At 40.4% G+C, this 13,951-nt stretch overlaps 1 protein-coding gene across 2 annotated transcripts in view; it reads left to right on the top strand.

The window, feature by feature from the left end:
• The first annotated feature begins 1,609 nt into the window (after positions 1-1,609).
• The window catches only part of LOC106580627 (neural proliferation differentiation and control protein 1), a 40,354-nt gene continuing 28,012 nt past the window's right edge, over positions 1,610-13,951 (top strand). Inside the window, exon 1 of one of the 2 annotated variants that reach the window (XM_045703334.1) lies at positions 1,610-2,509. In XM_045703334.1, coding sequence (XP_045559290.1) covers positions 2,407-2,509 — 103 coding nt within the window. In that variant the 5' untranslated portion in view covers positions 1,610-2,406. The remainder of the gene's footprint in view (positions 2,510-13,951) is intronic. The other variant, XM_045703332.1, reaches the window with a different exon arrangement.

The following is a 13,951-nucleotide window of genomic DNA, read 5'->3' as shown; positions in this document are numbered from 1 at the left end:
TTGGGTGGATAACATGTAAGTTCATGCTGCAAGAGCTCTGACAGGTTGGAGGACATCCTCCGAAAATTATCATTTATGTGTAAGTCTATACAATGGGGTGAGAACCATGAGCCTCCTAGGTTTTGTATTGAAGTCACTGAACCCAGAGGAGGACGGAAACTAGCTGTCCTCCGGCTACCACATGACGCTACCCTACAGAGTGCTGTTGAGGCTACTGTAGACCTTAATTGCAAAACAGTGTTTTAATCAATTATTTGGTGACGTTAATATATTTAGTATACTTTTGTCTAAAAATTATAACAAATGTTTCACTATATTTATGAGGTTTGAGGTTATTGTTTTAGTGTCTGCTTCTTGCGGTCAATTTTCAGTTCACAAACTATTTGTAATTATGTTCAGGCCCCCTAACCATCCGCTCAATTAAAAATTGTCCTGGGGCTAAATGTAGTTCATGATCCCTGCACCAGTGTTGCCAATTATTTAGCGAGTATTCAGACCCCTCTAGCGACACATTTTCAAAAAAGCGACTAGCGACAAATCTAGTGACTTTTTCTGGTGTTATTGGAGACTTTTGGAGACTCTGACATGAAAGCACGTATCGTTCTTACTCTTCTCAACAAGCAGCGGGTGCTGCCGTGGGCCCCACCCCGTCCCAAAGCACTCACAGGTGGCCCAGTCCTCGTGCTGCAGTCAGAGCAGGAGATGTTCACCCCTCCAGGTCCAGACTGCAAATGAATCGCGCATGCGGGAAGCCGCCACTGGCTGATCCCTCCCTGGCTTACATTTAAAAAAAACAATTAACCTGAATTAGGGCCAGACTAGTTACCATAATTTTATCACATTGCCAGTTTTTTCTATTGTCTCTTTTTGGTCCATTTAGATTGTTAATGTAGACTGTATACAAAAAAAATGTAAAAAATGTTATGGTAAAAATGTTCCTGTTTTACTGTGACTTGTTGTAAGCTCCTAAGTGGACCATAAAGTTAAAAACCAAACCAAGAAAACTACATTAAAAAACAAAATTAAATAAAAAATTGAATAAAAAACTAAGTAACTCTGCCATAGTCTCTGTTTTGGGTCACTTTTGCCGGTCCCAAGCCCGGATAAAGGAGGAGGGTTGGAATTGCGACATAAAAAAAAAAAAAAAAAAAAGAATCGACAGAAGAAAGTTCATTTGTAGTTAACATATTTAGGGTGTTTTTTACTCATTTTTTGTCTCTCCCATGACGTTATTCCTCTCTCCTACAGCGTCCATCACAATGACATGCACATGGCCAATTATGCAAATTAGGCGATGACATCATTTAGCGACTTCTAGCGACTTTTAGGACAGCCAATAGCTACTTTCCTTACTGAGGAGTTGGCAACACTGCCCTGCACTAGACACAATAGTCTAGTGTCTTATGAAAATGCACCTTTTTGTATTTTCCTCTTCTGTACTGTCTATTATATTGACTAGATAGCCAAGTGACTGCTCTAACAATGGAAATACATGTTCTCAAAGATGGAACGCAGGCGGTAGGAGGCGAGATCAGATGGGACCATCCTAGCCAAGGAGAGAGCAGGTACGCCATAGAGATAGAGGACTCATCTTTGTATCTGTGACATTATAGCGTCTATGACCGCATGGGCAGCACCATTAAGGCTATCTCCATTTTAATGTTGTCAGTTTTATTTGTCTTCATTGGTTGATTGCGCACAACTCATAGGAATCCCCACCCAGGTGACTACTTTAAAATAGTGGAAGCCCTCATTGGCAACGTCCATACTAAAACGGGTAATATCCATGATGAGTCCTCTATCTCTATGAAAAGAGGCACAACTCTGATAAAGTATTTTTTCAAAGTTGCCAAAATGCCACGTGCGTCCACTTATATCAGTGCATTTGTAACAACCTAACCATTACGAAACTTGTATTCGATCAAATAAACCTCACGTAGCAAATTAGCAATAAATGTTTTGGTGCCAAATTCGACACTCACAGACCTCCATACAAAGATTCCTCACTTCGTGGTATTATTTTCGTGGGCGGAGTAAAACCTCTGCCTGTAATTGCGGCTCTGCGTACGTTAAAACGGATTAGGAGAGCGTCCTGACGACATCGTCTACGTACCGCTCTCACCAAAGACCGACAGCTCAGCAATAACAGCCCTCACCGTCGTTTCTTCAAGCTTCACCCAATATAGCGCTCAACTCAATGGGATCCTGCGCAAAACACAGAGGAGACGACATCGTTCATCATCGCTCTATTACCGAATCTAATAACTGCAACTGAGCGCTACTCCGCATTCGGACTACATATTTACAGAAGCTGAACACATTTCCTGAGCTTCCTTCTGTAGTAAGGGGATGGGGGTATGACCGACCCCCAACTCTGTTCTATCAGTTGTAGGAGCGCTTTGCAGCATGCTATCGCCGAGAAGAAGGGTCGATCACAGGCCCGCCGCTACGCTTCTAACCCAGGTTGCTGTCATTGCAATCTTCGTTTCTATGAGTGCTTGCATGCCAGGTAAGAACAACACTTTTAATATGAAGTCGGCGCATGTTTTGCGCACATTTATTAAAGTTGATGTGGATGATGTCATATGCTGTCAATGAAAACATATTTGCAGATGTTACCGCGTTCCCTAATATATAGTAACATATGATAGGTCCACACCAACACATTAAAATATTACTGTTTTCTGACCATAGGCTATTTTAGAATTTAAAAGGGATATTTCAATTGGTGTGTATTCCCATTTGTGAATGTTCTGTGTTCAAGCACGCAACTTCAGAGCACCTGTGGTTTCTGTGAGGCTTGTTTTTAATTCCCCCTTCAGTTTTTTGGGGATATCTCAATTCATAGTGCATATCACAGACTACACATTATATATTTGGGTCATGTTTCAATAAATTCTATGTATCTGAAATGGTGTACCTCAAACACTGACATATTACCCCTGGGGGAGGGGGGTGACGCATCTGGCTGGGGATGACCTGATAAGATGTGACTTATGGAATGTCTGTGGACACTCACACTTAAACAGTAATTACCAGAGCCATATATAAATGGCCGTTACTGACTAGTGACTATATTGCATGATTACCAGAAGGCCGGGAACCTTTATTAGGTTACAAGCCTGGACTACACGACTGCAAAATGCATTACAATGATACCATGCATCATATCATCCATATGTAGACCCTTGGACGGACACACACACACTTGAGTATAGTGGAGGTCATGTATTGTCACCCGTGAAGTATCTTATCTTACTGGTGAAATGGAAACTGGCTCTCAGTAGGCAAGCTGTTCAGTGACACACTCCCCCTGTCAGCGAGACTACCCCCTATTCAAGTCATTGGTCAGAGGTACTATGTCCATTCCAGTGTCCTGTGACACGTTTCCCCTGTCAGAGAAACCAGCAGAGATCTTCTGTGTATAAAGGGCAAAAATGCATCTAATAGGGCACTTTTCTGTTCTACGACTGGTCTGAGGCAGTTGGGAAATAACAAGCGTTTTAAAGTGCAACTTTACTAATGATGGTTTTGGAAACCAGCTTGGAGATTTAACGATGCGCCTACGAAGGTTGTAACGGTGAGTTTAGTCTTAAGATGCTTTTGGGATACTGTGCCCTGTATATTTTTGCTCCAACCCTAATCTAGCACACCTGATTTTTAAAAAATGGGTTGATAAGCTGAATCAGGTTAGTTACAACTTGGGTTGGAGCGAAAACCCACAGGCGGGTAGCGCTCCAGAAATAGGATTGGATAACCCTGTTCTAGGCTGTCCTGTAACACATTCCCCCTGTCAGACAAACCACAGAAATAGATTCTGTGAATGGGCATCCCTATTCAAGTCAATGGTCAGAGTTTCCCGTGTGGCTCAGTTGGTAGAGCATGGTGCTTTAATGGCTAATTTCTCTGACGGGGGGGAAAAAACAGTCAAATTCCCTGAGAATACATTACATAATATGAATAAACAATACTCCAAGCTGCAGCTTCATACTACTTGTCAAACATAATGGATGTTTGGTCCAAATCAGATGTTGGGTATTATGTGAGTCCTTCTAAGTTGAAATGACTCAGATGTCAGTGTAAAACAAAAAAAAATTGATTTCAAAGTTAATAAATCATACAACTCTACGCACAAGGACGACTTTTAACAATTTACACTGATCATTTTACAAAAACACATTTACTGGAAGAACTGTGCAGATGCAGAGTTTAGTAAAATGATTTTGGTAAAATCTTCCTCATTTTTTTTTTTTTTTGTGTCCACGTTTTCAAAAAAGATTTGCACCGAATTAAGATTCAACGACATCTGCAGAAAGAATAGGGTGTCACCTATGACATGACACATTGACCTTAAAACACTTTTGGTTAATGAAATACAGTAAGTGATGTGGATTTACACCTGTTAACGGAATTGCGGTAACGGAATTTCATAATGTGTTCCTGATCTGTACTACACAGAAATGCATAATTATGGATATGAATGTCATTCTCCTCATGTTGATGTATCCTAAATAGGTACAAAGGTAGAAATATGCAATATCCTCCTTTGCATATTTGGTAATTATTCTACACGCTGGCTATTATTTTAATGAGCTCTGCAAGACTAAATTTGATTGGTCCGGGCAAGACCAAATCTGATCCAGTCATTGGCGTCTGTTTCACAAGTTTGTACATCAAAGTACAGCACAGTAGAGCTCAATAAAGTACTGTAATGTACTGAACTCTACTCTACTGTGCTGACCAACCTTGTGAATCCAACTGTTTGTGACTACTATGATATCCCATTGTAGCCAATTCAATTGCAGAAATTCCGTTACCATTTTTTTGGAATGTCGAGTTTTAATCACATAATTCATAAACACAATTGATATCAGTAAAAGCACTAATTCATAGGTCTACCTTTACTTGTTAGCTCTGTGAGCTTTCATTATCCTCCGTCCTCATGAGAGAAATTAGAAATGATCTTAAAGATATGTTTTTGTTTGGTAACAGAATTTCAAGGCATAAGGCAATGTTTCTTAAACTTACAGAAGGCAGAACAATTTATTCATATTAGCTGGCAGGGGTCTTCAATATTATTGTGTGTTGATGTATTTCTAATACCTTGAAGACTAATACTTTTTCTATCTGTTTGACCAGAAGCCTTTGCTAATTCTACATTTTTAGGATGGAAAATGGTTAAACTGTGTATGTATGTATGTATGTATGTATGTATGTATGTATGTGTGTATGTGTGTATATGTGTGTATGTATATGTGTGTATGCTAAACATGTAGCTTTCATTTGACACCCAATTTGACATGCTCATATGAACTTCACATGTTGGTGCTCATGGGTTATTTTACATGACCAATAGCCAATTTGGGTGCAATCAGTTAGGCTTAATGTCTTTTAACCTGTTTGGGATAGGGGGCAGTATTTTCACAGCCGGATAAAAAACGTACCCGATTTAATCTGGTTACTACTCCTGCCCAGAAACTAGAATTTGGATAGAAAACACTCTAAAGTTTCTAAAACTGTTTGAATGGTGTCTGTGAGTATAACAGAACTCATATGGCAGGCCAAAACCTGAGAAGATTCCATACAGGAAGTGCCCTGTCTGACAATTTGTTGTCCTTCTGTAGCATCTCTATCGAAAATACAGCATCTGTGCTGTAACATGACATTTTCTAAGGCTTCCATTGGCTCTCAGAAGGCGCCAGAAAGTGTAATGGGGTGTCTGCTGTCTCTGGGCGAAGAACAGCAGGATAATTTGTTAGTGGTCAGCCTGGGAACAGTGACACTGGAGATGCGCGTCCATGAGAGTACTCCATTTTTTTCTTTCAGCCTTTGAATGAATACAATGTCGCCCGGTTGGAATATTATCGCTATTTTACGAGAAAAATAGTATAAAAATAGATTTTAAACAGCGTTTGACATGCTTCGAAGTACGGTAATGGAATATTTTGAATTTTTCTCACGAAATGCGCTTGCGCGTCACCCTTCGGGTAGTGACCTGAACGCACGAACAAAACGGAGCTATTTCAATATAACTATGGATTATTTGGAACCAAAACAACATGTGTTGTTGAAGTAGAAGTCCTGGGAGTGCATTCTGACGAAGAACAGCAAAGGTAATCCAATTTTTCTTATAGTAATTCTGAGTTTAGTGAGCACCAAACTTGGTGTGTCAAATTAGCTAGCCTGTGATGGCTGAGCTATCTACTCAGAATATTGCAAAATGTGCTTTCGCCGAAAAGCTATTTTAAAATCTGACACCGCGATTGCATAAAGGAGTTCTGTATCTATAATTATTAAAATAATTATGTTTTTTGTGAACGTTTATCATGAGTAATTTAGTAAATTCACCGGAAGTTTGCGGTGGGTATGCTAGTTCTGAACATCACATGCTAATGTAAAAAGCTGGTTTTTGATATAAATATGAACTAGATTGAACAAAACATGCATGTGTTGTATAACATAATGTCCTAGGGTTGTCATCTGATGAAGATCATCGAAGGTTAGTGCTGCATTTAGCTGTGATTTTGGTTTTTGTGACATATGCTTGCTTTGAAAATGGCTGTGATTATTTTTAGCAGGGTACTCTCCTGATATAATCTAATGTTTTGCTTTCGCTGTAAAGCCTTTTTGAAATCGGACAATGTGGTTAGATTAACGAGAGTCTTGTCTTTTAAAATGGTGTAAAATAGTCATATGTTTAAGAAATTGAAGTTATAGCATTTTTGAGGTATTTGTATTTCGCGCCACGCTCTACCATTGGATATTGGTGAGGCGTTCCGCTAGCGGAATGTCTGTCCCTAAAAGGTTAACAAGATAATGTTGCAGGAATTCTTATGTTTCTAACTACAGAAACCCTTTTCAGAACAGTCTGAGAGGGTGTGTGTCATGGCTTGCTGAAATGAAATGGAACGACCCTGTTGTAAGCTCTTAAGCACAGGTAGCAATGACAGACTGGGGTGTCCTAATTTGCACCCCTTTCCATTTTACAGTCCACTACTTTCGACCAGAGCTCAAAGGGTGGTCGGAAGTAGTTTGCTATATAGTGAAAAGGGTGTCATTTGGGACTCAACCTGGGTCTGTGAGCTCTGTGCTGCTGTGGATAGAATGACTGAGAGGCGAGCGCAGGCTTCCATTAAGGCTGTAAAATGGAGATTATAACCTGATTATAGTGCCGTAGAAGAGAGCACTACAGCTGTATAGTATTCTGCTCCTTAAAAGAGATGTGCTGGGCTTGCACTGCTGTCCTGCACATACTCTCACCTTATGGCTATATGTCCAAAAAATACTGTTTTTACAGAGAAATAGTTTCTGGCATTATGTTTTAGAGTGAAGCAGTTTCAGACCATTGGGTGACTTTTTGTCCCTGTGCCAGAGGGAGGCTCCGTTGTTAAAATTCAGATATATGTGGGTTTGTTTCTCCAGTAATTTGGGTAGGAATAGGATGCAACCTCTGACTGTTCAAGGAAACCAGGCTTTGTCCAGCTTTTCTTGGAAGAGATGCCACTTGGAATACCAGAAGCACAATTAAAAGGCTATCAATGATCATTGAGAATAAGGGGATTGACATTTAGTGTTGAGAGAAGAGAACGTTTCTGGGAGAAATCGATTGCTTTGTCGCTGTGGAGATTTGTTGTTTTGCTGATACCCCAAGAGGAGGAGAGGTGGATGAAAGGGGGGAGAAGAGATAAGAGGTAGGAGAGATGGATGAATGAAAAGGTTAGCTGCCAAGGTTTATTAGATGCTGTGGAGCGTAACCGGGGCAACACGACCAGAGCAGTTCTGTTTCTTTCCCCGAAGGCGTTGGTTTTGGGAGCGAGACCGAATTTGGTTTCTTCATCTCACCTGCCTCTTGTCGTACAGAGGTCTTGGCTTTAGCCTCAAAAGGAAGTGCATGGACTTGCTGTTAGACTGGCAGTCTTAGGGCTTTTTTTACACAAAAAAATATTTGAAGTAAGATCTGATTTAAACATTAAGAAACCTTAATATGTTTTTTCATGTATTTCCTGGCCCAGTGTTTTGTTGTATGGAAGTGAATGGAAAATGTCAATCGACTGACGTCACACATGGTGAACTAACTGGCCTGCTTGCTGCCTGTCAGCAGCTTTCAGATCTTATCGTGTCACAAAAGAATGACCAAATGTTAGATTTAGAGGTTCCAAAACTTGTCTGCTGTGCTGTGTGCGTCTTGCATAGCTGCGTGCCCCCAAGTAGTCAGAGTAGCGCTGGCTTGAAGATGAAATCCTGTTGACATGTCAGTAAGATGTTTTAGGCTATCTGATGATGTGGTGTGCTGCTGGCACTGGGAGGACCAGCTTTATTCACTGTGTTTGACTGACTCTCTCGCGCTCTTTCTGTCTCTTTCTCTCTAGCATATTTCTTTCTCGCTCTTTCTTTCTTTCTGTCTCTCAATCTCTCTGCTCCATCTCTCTCTCAGCTGTTGTTGTGAATAACACCTCTGGTGTCGTAGGTATACTGTATGTTCAATAACTCACTTCACTCTCACAGCTCATCACAGTACTCTCTCTCAAACCATGGTTACGCTTGAACCATCTAGGATGTCATGCATGTCCTGTTTCTAATATTAGATTTTAAAAAAGTAAGGTAACGTAAGAGGACGCTGATAGACTACTTGACATGTCTGAAACCATCTTTGCTCTTCTTGAATCCTCCTATTCTGAAGAGAGAATTTGAATGATAGGTTACTATTTTTGAGAGACTTATATTTTCCATTGCAGAGTTCTGTTCCCAGGGACGCTTATATCCTATGAAGATCATTTCAACCACATCCTCAAATGAAGATTTAAATGTATTTAACTAGGCAAGTCAGGGGACCAATAATTTAGTTACTCAGGCACTGGAATAGAAGCCTAACTGATTCCCGGCCGCTGTCACACAACCCTGATCAATGGGAATCATTTGAATCAATTCTATTTAAGTCTTCATGATTTACTGATATCAGGGATATTAGTGTGTATTATCAATCATTCATTAGGCTGTACTCTGTAATGCATGAATCTGTTTGACTTAACATTTTAATGTTGATCGGTAAATCAACATTCCAGTAACCAGATGGAAATAACATTATATTTGGGCTTTTAATACATACCAAAAACATAAAAGGACACAACTACTACTACTACTACTACTCTGTTTATGAATACTAATTCATCTTATGTCATTTTCCCATCATGACTAGGGATTATGCCCAATCTGGATGAACAGAGGTGAAATCATGTGAAGTGCATTAAGAATAGAATGGGAAAAATAAAGTATATTGTAGAGGGAACATTCTTTGTCATATCTTTTTTACATTTATGCCTTAAAGCATTTTAATATCTCTTCTCTCATGTCACTGTGACATTCTGCATGGCTAAACAAGGACACAAAGTCCTCCTTGCATATGGCAGATTAAGTACATAAATCAAACCAGTCCATCTCTTGCCATATTTAAGGTGGACTTTTTGTGTCCTTGTTTAGCTTTGCAGAATGCCACAGTGACTCACAGGAGCGAAGATACAGTATGAATAGGTAGTGTGAAAATAAATATCAGGCAGGCAGCTGGGGCTATCTGTGTTATTATACAATACACTCTGGAGGGTGGCTCAATGACTTTCAATGGTTCACATGGACTCACGCCTGTAGGTTGTCTCAGGTGAGATCAGATCGCACTCACTACTAGACATTGAATATTCCCAGAACAATGTCATTACCCTAGAAATAGATTCGATTTCAATGTTCAATACTGCAGACCAAATCACGTCCCCAGTCGACTTTCCCTCCATATGCAGTAGCGATTGAGCCTGGCCACGTGGTTACTTCTTAGCCTGCAGTATAGCTCGCTCACTGACAAAATACCTGGAACAATTCTACGTAATAGACTTGAGACCATGACCACTAGACCCATACAGTGAGGGAAAAAAGTATTTGATCCCCTGCTGATTTTGTACATTTGCCCACTGACAAAGAAATGATCAGTCTATCATTTTAATGGTAGGTTTATTTGAACAGTGAGCGACAGAATAACAACAAAAAAATCCAGAAAAACACATGTCAAAAATGTTATAAATTGATTTGCATTTTAATGAGGGAAATAAGTTTTTGAGAGGGGGTCAATCAGAGATTTCTGGCTCCCAGGTGTCTTTTATACAGGTAAAGAGCTGAGATTAGGAACACACTCTTAAAGGGAGTGCTACTAATCTCAGCTTGTTACCTGTATAAAAGACACCTGCCCACAGAAGCAATCAATCAATCAGATTCCAAACTCTCCACCATGGCCAAGACCAAATAGCTCTCCAAGGATGTCAGGGACAAGATTGTAGAACTACACAAGGCTGGAATGGGCTACAAGACCATCGCCAAGCAGCTTGGTGAGAAGGTGACAACGGTGCGATTATTCGCAAATGGAAGAAACACAAAAGAACTGTCAATCTCCCTCGGCCTGGGGCTCCATGCAAGATCTCACCTCGTGGAGTTGCAATGATCATGAGAACGGTGAGGAATCAGCCCAGAACTACACGGGAGGATCTTGTCAATGATCTCAAGGCAGCTGGGACCATAGTCACCAAGAAAACAATTGGTAACACACTACGCCATGAAGGACTGAAATCCTGCAGCGCCCGCAAGGTCTCCCTGCTCAAGAAAGCACATATACATGCCTGTCTGAAGTTTACCAATGAACATCTGAATAATTCAAAGGACAACTGGGTGAAAGTGTTGTGGTCAGATGAGACCAAAATGGAGCTCTTTGGCATCAACTCAACTCGCCGTGTTTGGAGGAGGAAGAAGGCTGCCTATGACCCCAAGAAAACCATCCCCACCGTCAAACATGGAGGTGGAAACATTATGCTTTGGGGGTGTTTTTCTTCTAAGGGGACAGGACAACTTCACCGCATCAAAGGGATGATGGACGGGGCCATGTACCGTCAAATCTTGGGTGAGAACCTCCTTCCTTCAGCCAGGGCATTGAAAATGGGTCGTGGATGGGTATTCCAGCATGACAATGACCCAAAACACACGGCCAAGACAACAAAGGAGTGGCTCAAGAAGAAGCACATTAAGGTCCTGGAGTGGCCTAGACAATCTCCAGACCTTAATCCCATTATCTGAGAACAGAGCCCAGCAGACACATCATTAAACAGTAACCAGCCAAGTAGACGAGGAACAAAAGTCAGAAATAGCAATAAAATTAATCACTTACCTTTTATCTTAATATGGTTACACTCACAAGTCTCCCAGTTACCCAATAAATGTTTGTTTTGTTCAATAAAGTCCCTCTTTATATCCAAAAACCTGCGTTTTGTTCAGTAATCCACTGTCTCAAACAACATCCGGTGAAATTGCAGAGCGTAAAACTCAACAAAACAGAAATTCTCATAATAAACATACATAAAAGATACAAATGTTATACACCAGCTTAAAGATAAACTTCTTGTTAATCCAACCGCTGTGTCAGATTTCAAAAAGGCTTTACGGCGAAAGCAAACCATGCGATTATCTGAGAACAGCGCCCAGCAGACAAATCATTACAAACAGTTAGCAGCCAAGAAGAGGAGTAACAAAAGTCAGAATTAGCGAAAAAATGTATCATTTACCTTTGATCTTCATATGGTTGCACTCCCAAGACTCCATGTTACACAATAAATGTTCATTTTGTTTGATAAAGTCCCTCTTTATATTCAGAAACCTCCGTTTTTGTTGGTGCGTTTTGTTCAGTAATCCATTGGAACAAAGCACGGTCACAACGGACACAAAATCAAAAAAGTAACATAAAAGTTCGTAGAAACATGTCAAACGATGTTTATAATCAATCCTCAGGGTGTTTTTGTCATAAATAATCGATCATATTTCAACTGGACAATAGCTTCGTCAATAGAAAAGGAAAAACAAGAATGGCACGCTCCCGGTCACACGCAGGACTCATGTCTGGAAATTTCCACTGTCCTCTCATTGAAAGTGGTGTTTCTCCCTCATTTTTTTCAGAGTAAAAGCCTGAAACGATGCCTAAAGACTGGCCACGTGTAGTGGAAGCCATAGGGATCGTGAACTGGGTCATAAGTCTTTGTATGGTGGATAGGCTTTCAAGGGAAAAACAGGCATTTCAAAATAATAGCACTTCCGGGATGGATTTTCCTCAGGTTTTCGCCTGCCATATCAGTTCTGTTATACTCACTGACATTTTAACAGTTTTGGAAACTTTAGTGTTTTCTATCCAAATCTACCAATTATATGCATATCCTAGCTTCTGGACCTGAGTAGCAGGCAGTTTACTTTGGGCACGCTTTTCATCTAAAATTCTGAATGCTGCCCCCTACCCTAGTGAGGTTAACAAACCTCCAGACGAGCTTCAATGCCATACAACACTCCTTCCGTGGCCTCCAACTGCTCTTCAATGCAAGTAAAACTAAATGCATGCTCTTCAACCGATCGCTAGTCTGGACAGTTCTGACTTAGAATATGTGAACAACTACAAATATCTAGGTGTCTGGCTAGACTGTAAACTCTCCTTCCAGACTCATATTAAGCATCTCCAATCCAAAATTAAATCTAGAATCGGCTACCTATTTTGCAACAAAGCATCCTTCACTCATGCTGCCAAACGTACCCTCGTAAAACTGACTATACTACCGATCCTTGACTTCGGCAATGTCATTTACAAAATAGCCTCCAACATTCTACTCAGCAAATTGGATGTAGTCTATCACAGTGCCATCCGTTTTGTCACAATAGTCCCATATACTACCCACCACTGTAACCTGTATGCTCTCGTTGGTTGGCCCTCGCTTCATATTCGTCGCCAAACACACTGGCTCCAGGTCATCTATAAGTCTTTTCTAGGTAAAGCCCCGCCTTATTTCAGCTCACTAGTCACCATAGCAGCACCCACCCATACCACGCGCTCCAGCAGGTATATTTCACTGGTCACCCCCAAAGCCAACTCCTCTTTGGCCGCCTTTCCTTCCAGTTCACTGCTGCCAATGATGGGGAAAAAATGCAAAAATCACTGAAGCTGGAGACTCATATCTCCCTCAATAACTTTAAGCATCAGTTGTCAGAGCAGCTTACCGATCATTGCATCTGTACATAGCCCATCTGTAAATAGCCCACCCAACTACCTCATCTCCATGTGGGGTACGTCATAGTGGCAGAATACTAACTACAGAGACAGAGAGTCATGTGGGGTACGTCAAAGATGGTTATTTATTTTTTTGCTCATTTGCACCCCAGTATCTCTACTAGCACCATTCATCTTCTGCACAAGAGGTCGACCGATTAATCGGAATGGCCGATTTAATTAGTTTTTTTTTTTTTTTTTTTGTATTTTTAAAAAAAATTATTATTATTATTATTATTTTTTTATTTTTTTATTTTTTTCCCAAGTTTTCATAACAAATCGGTAATTGCCATTTTTGGACACCGATCATGGCCGATTTACATTGCACTCCACGAGGAGACTGCGTGGCAGACTGACTACCTGTTATGCGAGTGCAGCCAAGGTAAAGTGCTAGCTAGCATTAAACGTATCTTTATAAAAACAATCTTAACATAACTAGTGATTAACTACACATGGTTGATGATATTACTAGTTTATCTAGCTTGTCCTGCGTTGCATATAATCGATGCGGTGCCTGTTAATTTAACATTGAATCACAGCCTACTTCGACAAACGGGTGTTGATTTTAACAAGCGCATTTGCGAAAAAAGCACAATTGTTGCACGAATGTACCTAACCATAAACATCAATGCCTTTCTTAAAATCAATTCACAGAAGTGTATTTTTTTTTAAATCTGCATATTTAGTTAAAAGAAATTCATGTTAGCAGGCAATATTAAACTAGGGAAATTGTGTCACACACTTGCGTTCATTGCACGCAGAGTCAGGGTATATGCAACAGTTTGGGCCACCTGGCTCGTTGCGAACTAATTTGCCAGAATTTTACATAATTATGACATT

The sequence above is a fragment of the Salmo salar genome, chromosome ssa20, assembly GCF_905237065.1.
Source record: "Salmo salar chromosome ssa20, Ssal_v3.1, whole genome shotgun sequence".
In the NCBI taxonomy this organism is placed as follows: Eukaryota; Metazoa; Chordata; class Actinopteri; order Salmoniformes; family Salmonidae; genus Salmo; species Salmo salar.
This window is presented reverse-complemented; position numbering and strand designations above follow the sequence as displayed.